Raw genomic sequence first — 15,843 nt, 5'->3', positions numbered from 1 at the left:
TTATACATGAATAATATCACTGTAGGCCTGCTGTCATGAGACGTCTGATAAAACACATGTTTTTGTTTTGTAGCCACTCAAATTGTTACTAGATAACATTAACACTTAGAGATCTACTTTAACTCTAATAAATCTATTTGTTAAGATAGATTTATTAGATCTGCTACGAGCAGAAGAGACATGCACAGTGTGCTTCAATTGTTTTGTTTTTCATAGTCCATGTAATGATGTCACACTGTGATAACTATGATAACAGGTTTGTTCTGATTACAGCGGTAAAATGGATTTTTTATTATTTTTTTTCTCTATGAAATGGCATCCTTTATGGGTCTTTAATTTCATTGCACCTGCATTAGCTGAATGTCTGCTGGGCCACACCGACTCATGGAAACACATTAGGCACAGGTGACTAACAACACGTGAAACAACTGGATAAAAGGAGTTTGTCTAAACGAGGTCTTTATCTAACGGCGACAGTATTATTTGCAGGTGAACCGAAGCGTCGTTTACAGCTGAAGGACGAACAAAGCAGTTTAATTTTCCTACTCTACATGTCGTAGCTATAGCATTTACAGCCTTAACTGAAGCTTAAGGGTGTAATTTTGGAATGGTTTGGTGAAAATGCCTATGTCGAAACTGCAGTGCCTTACAAAAGTACTCGCATTCTGTGGTCGTTTCTGCATTAACTCATCCAGACACTTCAAGTGTTCTGGGGTGATTTTATGCAAATGACTGACACAAAATAACTTCAGAAATCCATTCATTGTTCAGTCTGAGGAGCTGTTGGTTCTTGCAGAAGAAAAAAAAACGTTCCCACAGCATGATGCTGACGCCACCATGTTTCATGCTCGACATGGTGAGTTCAAGGTGATTTGCAGTATATTTCAAACGATAGCCAAAATCTAACAGTTCAAAGAACGGCTACATTGTGTTGGTGTTGTCGCACAGAATCCCCCTAAAAATACACTCAAATTGTGAATTTTAAACAAGATATCAAACAGATCACCGGGTAAGAAGACTTTTGCAAAGCACTGTCAAAATGGTAGTCTATAAATGTTGATGAAAACTCTGAATTTAAATTCAAATTAAATTTTGGAATATTTGAAAAAGAGACAAAAAAAGAAGAGATTAAAAAAAGTTAATTCTCATTCTAAATAAACTTAATGTCTTTTACTTGAGCTATACATAATTAAAGGATTGAAAGACACACAACCATCATTTTTTTAAATCTCTGTTTACAATTTGATTCCTGCAAAACCATCCATGGCTAATCCAAGGTGTCTGGCTCAGCGTCCATGCAGGATTCCCAGGGGTTACGAGGCATGTGGGGCATTGAGATAAGAAGAAGGGAAGCTCCACTGAGGATGAGGAGGGTGAAGGAGGCGCAGGCACAGGTAAAGGACCAGGAGTAATAGTATTCAATCCAGATGGTCTCATCGCTATCGATCATTCGCTTGACAGACTGTCGCATCACTTCGACGGAGATGATAATGCAAAGGCCTGCATGCGAAAACAGGAAAGAACTCCATTTGTTCAATTCATCCAACAAAAAGACGCATTAGCTTTAAAGGAAAAAAAAAAGGTCTATAAAAATCAGCACTGTGTCGACAAATCACATATATTTCAAACTCAGAAATAAGATGAAAAATAACACGATCACATCTGACCCGCGAAGGCAAAGAACATCCCGGCAGGTCGGAGCAGGTAGTCTCGCCCTTTTCCGAAAGAAAAGATCACACACAGAGTGCCCAGAATCATGAAGAACAGACTGAAGATAGCGATGGCTGCAGCTGAGATATTGTACTCTTAGGAGGGAAAGGAAACAAATTTAAGATTTAGAAACCAGAGGAGCCAACAAGGAAACATTAAAAAAGAAAAAAAAAAAAGAAAGAAAGAAAAATCTACCAAAGACAAAAAGGTTGAAAAAAACTGGATGAGATGATCGGATCAGTGTGGAGATTAAAAACTGGGACTGTGTAAGATAATAACTGTTTCAACGTAGCACTGAGCTGAGTTATGAACCGGATAATTAGCCTTTAAATTAGCCCCACTTTAAAAAAAACAAACAACAAAAAAACAGACATTAATCCAAACCGTTACTAAAACCATTTGCATGACAGACAAGATGCTGCAGGCTTTTAACAAGATGATTAGGACATGTCTCTTTCTTCCCGCCTTCTCTCTCTCTCTTTTCTTCTCAGATAAAGATAATCTGCTTTTTGCTTCTCTGTAACACTCCAGCTGAGATAGAAACGATCCCATTTCACCTCACAGTCCCAACTGTTCAAACACATCTGGCGGAAGGATTCCTCACATTTAGGCTCTTCAGCACATTTAAGAAGTTTTGTTTGTGTGCAGAATTTCTGACCTGTCTGTCTTAACTTTATTTAGGTAACATTAAAGCAACATGCATATTTTTTGCCTCTGCAGATCCAATTTAAGTTGAATCTATACGTTTCGCATATTAAATGATCGAGATGTAGCAAAGCCGTGTTCCCCATATGCAAAACGTGTGTTTAGCATTTTCCACATCTGAGATTTCACACTCACTTTTGATCAAGTTTTCAGGTGTACTTTTAAAAATGTTGTATTTATGTTTTTTATATGTAAATGTCAACTGAAATGTGTCAATTCACAACATTTCCAATTATACCTTAAAAACTAGGAAATATTTTTCCACCATTTCAGTTTATCCTTTCAAAGTATGAGTAACTAAAAGCAAACTGGGAATTGATCCGTCGGATGATTAACTCTTGCTCAGAGCTTTGTTGCTGTTGGATATTAATATTTCATCCTTTTTGGACTACAAATAGGAGACAGAAGGTTTGCAGCACCAAGCTCTCGTTCCTTAGAGCATTTCTGTGCAAATTCATGTGCACATGACAACACGTCAGATTTCTTTGCTCTATATTTTATTTAATTTTTTATTTTTATTTTTATTGGATTTTTTTTTTTTTGCCTCTCTTCAGTGGAAAGAAATAAAACTTCCTTTGCTGTGCCATTAGAAGCAAATTAGTTTTTACATTATTAAAATATTACTCTCATCATTTTACACCGTTGCTAAAAATAAGAACATTTCTGCCATACAAGCCTAATTATATAATAGAAGTTGATGATGGTATGTTTACAAGTGTGGTCTTTAATTGAAAACATTTGTCAGGATGCTGCTGTTTCTTTCACTCAAACGCGATGAGATAAAACCCAATAAATCAGGAAGAATTGCATATAAACAAGTTTGCCATTACAAGTGTGTAAAAAGTAATTTGCTCCAAATTCCCATCTTGTTTTTCTTAGAACCCTAAAAGTGGCATAAAGAGTCGCTGTCATGTTGATCATATGTCCAATATCTCCCTGCCTTTACTATCCTCTCTTTTTCTCTCTTACATTATTAGATGTTTCTGTTGGTTTTAAAACATAGACAGTGTGGTGAGTTACTGAAGATCCACCCACCTTTTTGGGTCTTCACTTCAAAAACCTCAGCTTCTTCTCCCGATGTGAAGTGTTTGAAGTAGGAGCAGTTTTTTGCTGAAGAGTAAAAGACAGTGAGGAGGGGGGAGCAAGCAGACAGAAAGAGATATGAGGGACTAAAGGCAGAAAACAGATTGCATCCCTTTGCATTACCAGCCATTGTTCTGTGTTATAAACTTTCAATGAACCTCGTGAATAAGTATAAAATTACACTGACATTATTAGGACACAGAAGACTAAGGGGTGAATATTTTTTGCCAAGTACCATTAAAACACTGAGTGTCTATTTTACTGAAAAATGCTTAACTGGTGTTTCTCAGTGAACACTGTCAAAAAGGCTTTTTGGGTTTTTATAAAGGACACGTTGAGTTAAACGTTTTATTCATCCAAATCTGGATCATTGAAGGAGATTAAGACTTCTGTCTTAAAGGTAACTTCCTCAACGCAATGCCCAGTTAATGGATTTATCCACAGAATATTCGCTTTTGAGATCATCAGATGAAAACCTGTGGAGAAATTCAACAAGTGACCAATAGGCTCATGTGAGGATGAGAATATCTTTCATTGTAACTGACAGCACATTTTTTCTTCCTTTGTTCCTTCCTGTGTACATTTTAAAGTATTTTGCAACCACAGCATACTGCATCCAAACATAGTTTTGTTGTAATTGTGAAGACATCTTTAAATAGCAAAGTCAATATTCAGAACAAAGACACATTTACATTAGTCTTTTTTGGAAAAAGACACTTTTGGCTTAAAATCCCTTAATATATCTTTCAAATTTCTACATTTATAAATAAAACAATAATAATTTATGCAAGTAATGTAGATCTTGATTGACTGCCTATCCATTGTATGTTTGACATCCCTTCCAAATCTCAGCAGCATTTCTATAACTTGTAATCAATTTTATTTTGAAAGAAAAGCTAATATTTTCTGTCATCCATGTTACTTGGATTCAAATTCACACATTTCTTCATGAAGTGCAACTGTGAATGTGTTGCATTTTACTTGCTGAGCCACTAGTATTTTGCCCCACAATAGTTTGATATTTCCCACAGGTTTCTCCGTTAGATCGGTTATTTTCTGCTCCTCCATCTATGAGCCGTCTTTTTAAAGGCATCTGGGAGGAGACGAAAGGTTGACAACGACCTAAAGGCCAAGCAAGCGTTCCCTCTGTTCTACACCTGCTATCATTTCTCGGTGAGATTAAACTCATAAAACAGGCAGGTCCCTTCTCTGTCCCTTCTCTGTTTGTGTGTTGGTGTCTGTGCACAGTGTGTGCGTGTCCACGAGGCAACAGAGGAGCTGTTTGTTAACCAGGATGAGAAGGAATCACTAAAAGGGGTAACCTAGCAACAGGCTGCTGCAGGTCTTGGCTAGTTCTGTCTGTTTACACATGTAAAGGCATATATGAAGAGAGCTTTGGATGCATATGCCTGTGCTGCTTGTGCATGGAAAAATGTACGTGTGGCCACGCAGGAACTCCAGAAAAGTGGAGGCAGGGTCACAGTGCAGCTGAGACGTGCAAATATATTATTTTCATTTCGTCTTTTCTCATTTGCTGCCTGCACCTCTGGGGCCAAGCTAATCTCCGCTAATATGTGTTCGGGTTGAGCTATATTGTTTTCTCCAGTCTTTATGAAAACAGTTTTCTGCCTAATACACAAAGATGAGATAAGAATAATAGTTCAGAGGAGCTTTAAACAATGAAGTTTTTTTTCTTCTTCATCAAGATTGATTAAGACTGGGAAAGCAGGTGGAAATAAAGTCACATTTCTGTCTGCAGCTGCAGAGATCTGCTTTAACTTTAACTTAAAATCAGGTTTAAGATTCAAAATTTTGTGGCCTTACTGCTGTGGTAGCATCAATCCTTACCAGGTGATTTGTCACATATAGGTTATTATCACTCAAAATATATTAAATCTTAATCAATAGAATCTTAGTGCTAAAATTCATTTTTACTTATTTAAAAACCTGAGTGTTGCTTTTGCTTTGGTTCTTTTTGGTGATGCAAACATGGGACTGCTGTTCTGTTCAGTTTGTCTATTTGTCTTTATCAAATAAACCTAAATAAAATAAAATAAAATAAAATAAAATAAAATAAAATTAACTGAAAGCAAAAGTAGCTATTGCATCTTACACTGCCACACACAAATTCCAGTAAAGGTTAAAGTAAACCTGTGTCACCCTTGCAGATTTTATTTAAAAAATTAGAAGCAAACTCTTATGTTTTTTGCCACTTCACAATTTTGTCCTACTTCCTGTAAGCCTATCACTCAAAATTTTAACATATTGCATTACTATTCTTTTTGTTTTAATGTGAGAAAAAGTAAAAAACTTAAGGTGTATAAATACTTTTGCAAGGTGCTGCAGTTAGATCAGTTTTCATTAGTTTGATTCTTCTTGTTTCTTTTTCCTCCTGTAAACTGACTGTCTGGTCAATTAAAAAAAAAAAAAAAAAAACAGAAAAGGCACATTTACCTAGAAGGAGAACATCTGGGTGCGTATCATCGACCTTGCAGTCTTGCTAATGGGAAGATTTAGTTCCAGGGGGAGGATGATTAGAGCGAAGTGTTGCCTGTCATTTTAGTTTCACCTCTTTCCATTTTAACTGTCTCCTTCTCTCTTTGATGTGGCGCCTCTGGTTTACCAGCTCCAGACTCACTCTGTTTCGCAACATCTCACATTTTTTCCGTTTTTGTTTGAAATTCAGTCAGCCATCCGGTGCCTACGTACGTATAAGTAAGTCTTTGTTTTGAGGGCTTTTGCTCACGGTTTGTGTTGAGGTTCTTTCACAGAATGACCAACTAGTTCAGGGTCAGTGTGAAAAACATGCACTGTGATATTTGAACAGCTATTCCACCAGGAGCTCCGATAACCGGGACAGAACAACGCGGCAGAATCCCCGGCTGCCTCAGCATGCTGACCTTTCATGACGACAGTCAAAGGTTTCATTGTCATCATCGTGAGCACGTTTTGTTCCGTCTATTCTGGGTCTTTTACATTTTGAGAGTGCTTATTCAAATTTTGTGTCTGTAAGTGCTCCATGCTGCGACAGGCGGAGGCCAACGCCTTTACTGCAGCCTTGTTTGGCTTTCCACTCAAAGCAGGAAGCCGACACACAAGAGAGAGGGAAATAATTGAGCGGAGAGAAGGTGAAAAGGCTCAAGGGGATATTTGTGCTTTTGAGTATAAATTCTGGATATCATCAAAGTGCTTGGCTTCTGAAAATGAAAAGCAGAAAGTGGAAGATGTTTTTTCTGTAAAGATGCGCTCTGGGGATACTTTCTTTCCGCAGAAGGACTGGGAAGCGTTAATGCATGTCCACCTTGAAGCTCTGGAACATATTCGATAATAAACCTGTCTCTGTTGCCTCTTTGAGCATGTATGCATGTGAACATGCACATGCACCCAAAAGGTCCATTTGTCCTCTTTATTTCCCAGCCGTGCTGCGCGGTGTGCTCCATAAAGGGTTTGTTTGATTTTTACAACACTCCAGCTGTCATGCGTCATTTCTGGGAAGCTAATTTTGAAAGCCGTTTGGGTTCACAGTTTAGCTGCTCTTGATACACAACCGCTTATCAACAGCAGAGTAGATAGAAATGAGTGTTTGTGTGCTGTCCTCTTTGCAACCAACCTCCTTGTCTTTTAGGAAAATGTTAATTTGCATTATTAAGTCTAATCACTGCTGCGTGTGTGTTGTTTGGGTCCATGATTCATGAAGGATGAAATCTCTCAGAGCACATATTGGTCAGGGACAACGCTGTGCTTTGCGTGCAGTCAGCACAGTAAACTGAGAAGCAGATAAACTAAGCAACTGGCTTTAAATCTGTTTAACAAAAATTGCATAAAAGCAGACTGCACTGCTTTAAAGTTTGTCTTACATAATCCAATGTACTGAATGTAACAAATAAGAACTGAACTTGCAGTTTTTGTGTCAGTTTTCACCAGCATTTGCCCATCAGTGTGATTCACATTTTAACCAGCACGCCTGCAAAACATTTCCACTTGGGCAAGTGAGCACTTTGTTCATTAATTTTTTTCTCCCTACTCAATCTCTCTAAAATATGCAATAAAAAAAAAAGCGAGCGGCTTTTAAGCGACACTCAAAGGATGTTTGAGATGAAGGAAAGTGGAATAAAAGGTTAAACAAGCATAAGGGAGGCCACAGATTTTCTCATGGGAATAAACGGATTGCCGACTGATTCCCATAAGTAGACTGTAGCATATTGAACTAGATGGCAAAATGGACCCTCTAACAACATTAAATAAAAGACAACGGCTTGATACTTACTGAAGTGGGGGGAAAAAAAGCTCAGCTCAAGCAGATTAACATGAAACTAAATGCAGGATTCTCTTTCAAAATATTACTTTGACAGTGGGATTTTTTTCCCCATTTTTCACCTCGGGCGATTGCAAGCGGAAGACTGCGAGAAGTTGGTAGAAGAAGAGGAGTTTAACTCTGGATGGAGATCGTAGTTTATTGATTTACAATCCAAAATGGTTACTGTTTAGGGTAAAATCAAAAGTACTACCTTCCTGGTGATAACATTTCAACCTACCTAATCTGTATTCACCTTTAATATGCAGTGGAAATTGAAGGTAATACAAAATAGCTTCAGAAAATCTTGAAAGTTTCTTAAAGTAAAAACATACTACTTCAAATCATCCCCTTGCAATGGGGAAACTGTGACAGTGCTGCATGGTGATTTAGTGAGACAAAGCAACAGCAGAGTGACTGACTGGAACCTGCCCCACAAGGAAGTATAAGCATTAAGTCGAAAACCGATAAGCCTTAAGCAAAACATTTAACCTTGATGCAAAAATTACTCAGAGACAGAAAGACAAGAAGCCATTCTTACTCATCTAAATCCCAATGAGAAAAGTATTTATTCTGCTACAACTTGAACGATACAAATGCAAGTGTTGATGTTCTTTTAAAAAAGCTCTACATTCTCTAAAGCCCTGCATTTGTGGTGCACTGGAGTAACTGTGCATGACCAAACCAGCATAAACAACCTGATAAATTGTGAGCAGAGGACACAGACTACTTACCCAATGGTAAAAGTGAAAATAATCAGGACAGAGAAAGCAATTACGAACAACGGAAAAAAACGAGAAAACGAGAACCAGAAATAAACCAAAACCAGAGAGCGTGACATTTCAGTCTGTTAGGATGCGTCTGTCTAATCACTTCTGCCTATTTCAGGTTGTTTGAATCTCACAGAAGAAATGCAGATTCTACTTTTATACTGTTACCATGTTTCAAAGAAAAGAAAACAAGAAGCAGCAGCATGAGGTTAAACAATTATTCATCCATTTTATGTATGTGGGTTTTTTTTGAATGAAGCATGACCATGAGGAAATACCGCTTCAAACAATATAACAATGCATACCGTGTCTTGTGACTGGTCAGTTTCATCTCCACAATCTGGACTTTAGGACTGCATATGGACTTTTTTATCAATATATTTTCCGCCATGTCCTTGGAGTGACATTCTCAAGGATTAATGAGAAAATCTATTTGTTCTTTCTTTTTTTTTTTTTTTTTAGCTGAGGAACATTTCTCATTTCAAACTCTGGTGTCAAAAGCTGAATTACACATGATTATTCATGCTTTTATTTCATCTCGTCTTGACTGCTGTAACCGTCCTTTCATCTGTTTGAATAAGAAAGATCTTGACCTTCTCCAGTCCATTCAGAGTGCTGCTGCAAGGCTTCTAACCAGCATGTGAAACAGACAGCACACCACTCCTGTTTTAATGTCTTTACGTTGACTATTGGTAAATTTTAAAATGTATTTTTACATTTTAGTCTTTACTGTAGACCCCTGTGAGTTAATTTGATCAAACACTCCAGATGAGTTTGGCAATAAACAAATTATGAATATGTGGAAATGCGCCACATTTCCACAGTAATGTATGATGGAAGATCTCCGGTGACGTGAGTTTTGTTTCTCTTTCGAAGAACTGAGAACTTTCTTAGCTCTGGGAGTGTTAGAGCACATAGCACTCCCATAGTAATACCACAACATTATCGGATGGCAAACAGGTCATGTTTAAGTCCTTGAGCAGTTCAATGATCCTGAATATATGGTCACCTAAATTCAGAAATTATTCACAGGACACAAAATCTGTCTTTAATGGTCATCATACCCATCGTTACCTGAATCCCACTGAAACTCTGGAGGGTAAGCTGATGAGAACAGAGTACAGGAAAGGACTCAGGACAATCTAGAGAGATTGTGAAAACAGATATTGGTCGACAACCCCCTTTCTGTATTCTTCAAAAGTGTTACATGTTGAAAGAGAAACCCGAGGCTGAATTTATTTGAAGCTCTTTACACATTTTTACCAGGTGGTTCAATAAATCTGGAGGCTGCTTTATAGTGATTAATATGTCAAACTGGACTTATGAGTCTGTCAGTTACATTTTCTGTGTCTTAACATCCAACAGGTGACGGACTTGTCCAGAGCAAAAGATGAAAGTGTGTCAGTCTGGCTTTCTGTCGAGGGTACAGTATTATCTGATCTCTCAACATGTTCTTGAAAAAAAAAAATAAAAAAGTACACCACCGTCTCACTTCCCTGGAAGACCCCTCCACACCCCTCCACCACCTCTCTCTCTCTCTCTCTCTCTCTCTCTCTCTCACTCTCTCTCTTGTTCCAAAAGTGCTCGGTGTCTCACGCTCAACAGAGGTATCCCTGCCCACGTACACCCTCCTGCTCTCTTCTCTCAATTTCTTTCATTCCTCCCGAGTCTCCCAGGTGTATTCTAACTCATGAGCTGGGGTGGAAAGCCACACTTCATTAAGGCCTGCACTGATCCTGAGGTGCTGGAGGAGCCAGAGGCAAAGTCAATGACAGAGTCAGAGTGAAATCTCACAGTTAGGCTGCAAGGCACGCATGCACAGCCAGGGGCCAGGAGACGTGGTTTCACCCAGGGGCTTGCTCTGCACAAAGAGAGTCCTCGTAATTAAAGCTATGCAGGTAATTTAAAACCTTTAAAGACACAAGCTGCAATGTTTTGACTTTTCTTTTTTTTTTTCTTTTTTTTATGACTTGCAGCTTGGAATACCATCCAATTGTGTAAAAGAGTTGACTTTATATTTGACAAGAAAAAACAGTTTTAGTTAACATTTTCCATCTGTGTTTTAACCACAACAGTAATAAACGCTATTTTCGTGCAAGATTCACATCTGATTTGATCAAAGCCTCTAAAGAATCTGTCGAAATATTATCGGTCAAGATAAGGTAAGGGAGTTGAGATCTTACATTTCAGCCCAAAGAGAGTCAAGACTACGCCATGATAAATGATTCAACGACCCATATAGTTTTATGACAAACAGGAGAGATTTGCGCTTTCTTTCACCGTGTGAACGTATCCTCGTTGTACCAAATCAGCTGTCTGTTCAGTGACTTTCTTTGTGGAAGACAAAGACGGTTCACAGAGTTTCTGGGCACAGTGAGTTGTGAAGTGTTTGGTTGAAATACCCATCCATGTTTATGTCCTTGTGAACGTCTGCACACATGGCCACATATGTGCTGGCACAAGAGAGGAAGACAACAGAAGCAGGAACAGATCCACAGAAAACAAAAGAGTTTATAACAACGCTGAATGTGGAAGCTGATAGATTATAACTCAAATAACTCTTTAATGTCCTCTGAGATAATCCTTTAGGGTTTTTTTTTTTATTATTATCCTAGCAACACCACAGACCTTACGTCTGAACTCAGCTTCTTGACGTGAACCTTAACCATAAGGACTAAAAGATAATCATTGATCAGGTTTTACTGATTTTACTGAATAAAAATTAGAATGCCCCCATACCTCCAGGTAAGCTGATGGGGCCACATCCTTTGCCCTGAGGGTCTTCCTTCACCATGAAGATGGTCTTCTTGCAAAGCCTCCAGAGGCCAAAGTGGGCCGCCTCACATGTGGCGTTGAGCTTCTCCACCCTGGGACTCAGGACGGCCCAGTGGTCTGTCACCACTGCCGCCAGCATCGCAGACATGCCGACGACAATCACCACAGACGTGATCTTGACCTTTGTCACCTGCTCCTCGAACATGTTGCAGCTTCGAGTTGGCGCGCGCCGAGCCGTGGGTGTGCGCGTCCGTGCTTGCCACCGGTTTGTGTCAGCTGGGCGAGTGACTGGACAAACTGCCGCGGAAGTTGCTCCTGGTCCTCTATATTTTCAGTTCTTGACATCGGACATTGTCTCCAGATGTTTTGCCGCCTTCACCACACCGCCGATGTCCTCTGTTGTCGCTCCTGCTCTTCAAGGGTCTGTCTTTTTCGTTCTCTGCCTTGTGCCTTGTGGTTGGTGAAAAGAGGCCAGATAACAGTGCCCCAGTTTCTGCCTCTCTCCTCCTCTCCCTCCCTGCTCGCCTTTGGTAAACTAAGGCCATTCACTTAGTGAATGAGCAAGGTGTGCCTGGATGTCTCTGTGCTCCCTACATCAATATTTTGGAGCAAAGCAATTAGGACCAGTGTTAGAGCAAGACTGAGCTCATTGATTTAAAGTTTTAATACAATTTGTTGATTCAGATTTTTCTTCCCCCCCTGCAATTCTTACAACATCAAAGGCCATCAGATGGGAACAATTGTCATGCTCTGACACCAGACTTTAATATTTCATCACTCTTCCAAACACTTATCAATCCATCATTTATCTGGAACATGCTCTGTCGCATCTCCCTCTTTTTCTTATTCAGTCCAATCTCATTCAATTGTCTAAGGTGCCATGCGCCGTGGGACTCCTCGGGGGAAAGATTTCCTTTATTAGTTGGCGTCTGGAAATGGCTGGTCTACTTCCTCAGCCAATCAGCCATCAAGGTTTGAAACAAGGGCTTCACCTGATCCTGGCAGCTGATCCAGATTTTTGTGACGAAAAAGGGGCTTTTACTTCAAACCTGTAGAATATTCATGCTGTTGACATTGTTGAGAGAATGCATTACACATATTTATGCCGAGTTCTCAGCGTGTATTAATTTAACGTACATACTTAAAACCACAAGTCATTTGAAAGGCTGAAATCTTACATGCTGTTGAGCTCTCTATTATTACCGGTCAGCAGGGGCTTTATTAACATATGTAACCCGTTCAAATCTGATAGATATGAATTGCACAATCGACGTCTTGCCCATAAAACTCCCTGCGTAAGTGGACAAGCTTTTTATAAACCACTGTGCCCCACTTTAGACGGGACTCTGGCCCATTTTCAGCTCTGACACCACTCACACAGCTCGTGGGGGTTTATACTTTAAACTTTGGGATATTTAAAACTAAACATAAAGTCAAGGGGACACAAAATACAATCCAGGATCACAGTGCCTCGCAAATGTTTCTACCATTTGCAATGTTGCAACTACAATCTATTGTTACTGGGTTTATATGTAATGGACCGATGTAACAAAAATGACAAAAAGACAAAACTGATGCATAGTTTTCATTTTTTTTTACAAATAAAAATCGGAGTAGTGAGGTTTGTATTCATTTCAGCACCTTTTATTCCTGCAGTAGCTCGGTCAATCTGCTCCAGGGCAGATGTGGCTACTGTTCAGTAGCTTGCCATCATCAGCCTGTGAATGTGTGTGTGTGAATGACTGAATGTAGTGTGAAGTGTTTTGGGGTCCTCTGGACTTGAAAAAGTGCTATTCAAGTGAAGGACATTTACATTTACCAAATTAATTTGAATTACTTCAATAGGCAAACAGAGACAAATTTGTAAATCCAGCTGTGAAGGCATCAGAGATTTATAAGTTTGTGGTTTTATTTTGGATAAAAGTGCACCATTTGTGTATTTCTCTCATTATGTTCTAGTATATTAGTTACTCGTTAGCTTATATTTTAGAAACTGTAGAGTACTCACTATTTAGATGCAGAGAGACTCCTATTATTGCAACCCAGAAAAGGAATTAGAACAAACTTGGATCCCAGAAAAAATTCTTCAAGAACAGGAACATTTAGTTTTTATTATTACTTAGAAACTGTGGAGTACTCATTACTTTTACAAATTTAGAGCATACATAGAAAGTCCAGAGAATACTTAGTAACCCAGAAGTCCAGAGGATACTTACTTATACTTATTTAGCAACCCTGATTAGGAGTATCTAGTTTATTTACTTTGGATCAACATTATTAGCTTTTTCTTCTTTCTTTTGGTTTATTATTTTGTATTGCACTTTGTATTGCCTTGTTGCTGAAAATGTGCCATATAAATAAAGCTACTTTTGCCTTCTTTTTAAAACATATTCATGTGTGCACAATTAGGAGATCTGCAAAGAAACAAAGCAGTTGGCTTGACATATCAGGTTTGTCAGAAAACAATATAATGTGGGCAAAAAGAAAATGCTTGGCGAAGGACATCCAAGAGTGTCAAAGTCTGAGAGATGATGGCAAAAACCCGTGTTTATTATCACAACCTGATTGCATTTGCAGTAAAGGTGTCCCTCTTCCAATGACAGGCTCCACTCATCTCTAGGTGTGTAATAATAACGTCTTTTGTTTTTTTTCCCCATCTTCCTGGCTGACCCCCCGACCTGTTATTTGTTCACGGTGTCCTCTGTGGCTGCACAGAGACCAAACGCCTCACAGCTGTCTCTAAGCAACAGACGAAGGATGGGGATAACAGCAGTGACACACCACCCACAGCGCAGTGTATCATACCCAAGAGATCACCTAGTGTCAGTCGACTGGTAGGAAAAAGACAGAACAACACCTGACAAGGAAGGAATATCTGAATCATCAACTGAACGCTTTCTTTTTTTTGTTTTTTTGTTTTTTTGTTTCAGATGTCTGCAACCGCGGACGTGCTTCATTTCTTCTGCGGGAGTAAAGATGGATTTAAAGAGATATTCTTTAATTGTGGCTGCCAGCTTGCCTGTCACAATCTTTATTCCACCATAAAACACAACCTTAATTGGTGGCTAAATTTACCCGAAGTTGACTAGATTGCACAGCCTTCAGAGGGACCCAACTGCGTTCATTCGTTAATGACAGGCAACGTTGCTCCAGCTAAATTAGACTATCCGTGCCTCAAGGCCATTTCTATGAGGGTCGTGTCAGTCTCTGCGTGTAGAACAACAGGATCGGTTACAGTGCATCCTCATCTGCTTGTTCTGTGCATTTAAACGCTTCATCTGTCCATTTAAACGAGGCTGAGGTGATGTGGGATGGTGAATTGTGAGTTAATGAGCAGAGACCCAAAACAATTCAATTAGGTGGAGATTACAAGGGGATGATGTAGCTCCGTGATTGTGCTGCAATATTGGATGTTTATATCAGAGGATGATTTCCCAAGTTGGATTACCAGTTGTTGATGAAAATGAAATATCACCAGCATGATCCCTCTCATTTTGTGGAGCCGTTTTATAATTTTGACATGAGGCACAACATAGAGTGATGTGCAAAGCTAGAACACAGTATGAGAGCTTGTATGTTTGTTTTTTTTCCCCCTAGCATATTTGGTAATATCAATGTTTAAGATAAGTCTAACCGTACTGAGAAATTCAGGGGGAATCCTGAATAAACAACAAAACTGGATGAAAGATCGTTTTCATGAAATCCAAATTTAGAAAATTGCTACTCAGCATTTGACCTGTTTAAATAGGAAAACCGGTTTAAACAGAAAAGAGGCATAGAGCAAATTCAGCATTCCAGCTGTGAAGCATGAAGGTGGAAGTGTCATGGTGTGGGAATGCTTTGCTGTAAGCAGGGTCTGGCCACCTCACCATTAAAAAAAAAAAATAAATCACTGTGAATTTTTTTTGTTTCAGAGGATGCTTTCAACATGAGAAAAACTGAAATATCACAGGACATCTATCAGACTGGCTGAAATAGAAAATATGGAACATCCTGGGTAAAAGTGAGAATTTTGATCCCATTAAGACTGTAAACAGATTGTAAATCCGAGAAACATTTCCTAGCGTAAAGCAAACGTTCCTCAAACGGATGTTAGAAACTGGTAAATTTTGATGAGAAGTGTCTTACTCAAGTTATGTTAGCCCAATATAATTAGTTAAATAGGTGTAAAAGGGTTATTTAAAAAAAAAAATTCAAGTGAATCACTTTTTTTTCCAGGTGTAAATAAAATATACAGTAAGATTAAAACTAAATATTTGAACTTTCAGACATTGAAAGTGGCAGCTTCTCTGTTCAAAGAGGTCTGCCACTAGAGAAGCACAAACAATGCAAAGACTCCAGCCAGAGGGTTGTGGCTTGAATGGAGACGGCGGCGATTTAATCTTGAGCAGCAGAGAAGGGAAAGGTCAGCCACCGACATCTGAACAAAGCACAGCAATCAGAGGTGTTCGGTGACAAGACGAGCAGCCCTGAGATGATTAGTAACAGCTGCAACACAAAAACAGA

At 39.0% G+C, this 15,843-nt stretch overlaps 1 protein-coding gene across 1 annotated transcript; it reads right to left on the bottom strand.

Moving 5' to 3' along the window:
* Positions 1 to 448: 448 nt before the first annotated feature.
* Positions 449 to 12,063, bottom strand: LOC106937701 (voltage-dependent calcium channel gamma-1 subunit-like). The gene is made up of 4 exons (XM_015019338.1): positions 11,302 to 12,063; positions 3,451 to 3,525; positions 1,668 to 1,805; positions 449 to 1,500 (listed from the first exon to the last, which is right to left on the bottom strand). Exons 1-4 carry the CDS (start codon positions 11,540 to 11,542, stop codon positions 1,268 to 1,270), a joined length of 687 nt encoding a protein of 228 aa, XP_014874824.1. The 5' UTR covers positions 11,543 to 12,063; the 3' UTR covers positions 449 to 1,267.
* Positions 12,064 to 15,843: the final 3,780 nt, after the last annotated feature.

The sequence above is a fragment of the Poecilia latipinna genome, unplaced genomic scaffold, assembly GCF_001443285.1.
Source record: "Poecilia latipinna isolate Pla-1442-1.1 unplaced genomic scaffold, P_latipinna-1.0 Scaffold2415, whole genome shotgun sequence".
NCBI classification, from domain to species: Eukaryota; Metazoa; Chordata; class Actinopteri; order Cyprinodontiformes; family Poeciliidae; genus Poecilia; species Poecilia latipinna.
The sequence above is the reverse complement of the archived record's forward strand: the minus strand, read 5'-3'. Positions and strand labels throughout refer to the sequence as shown.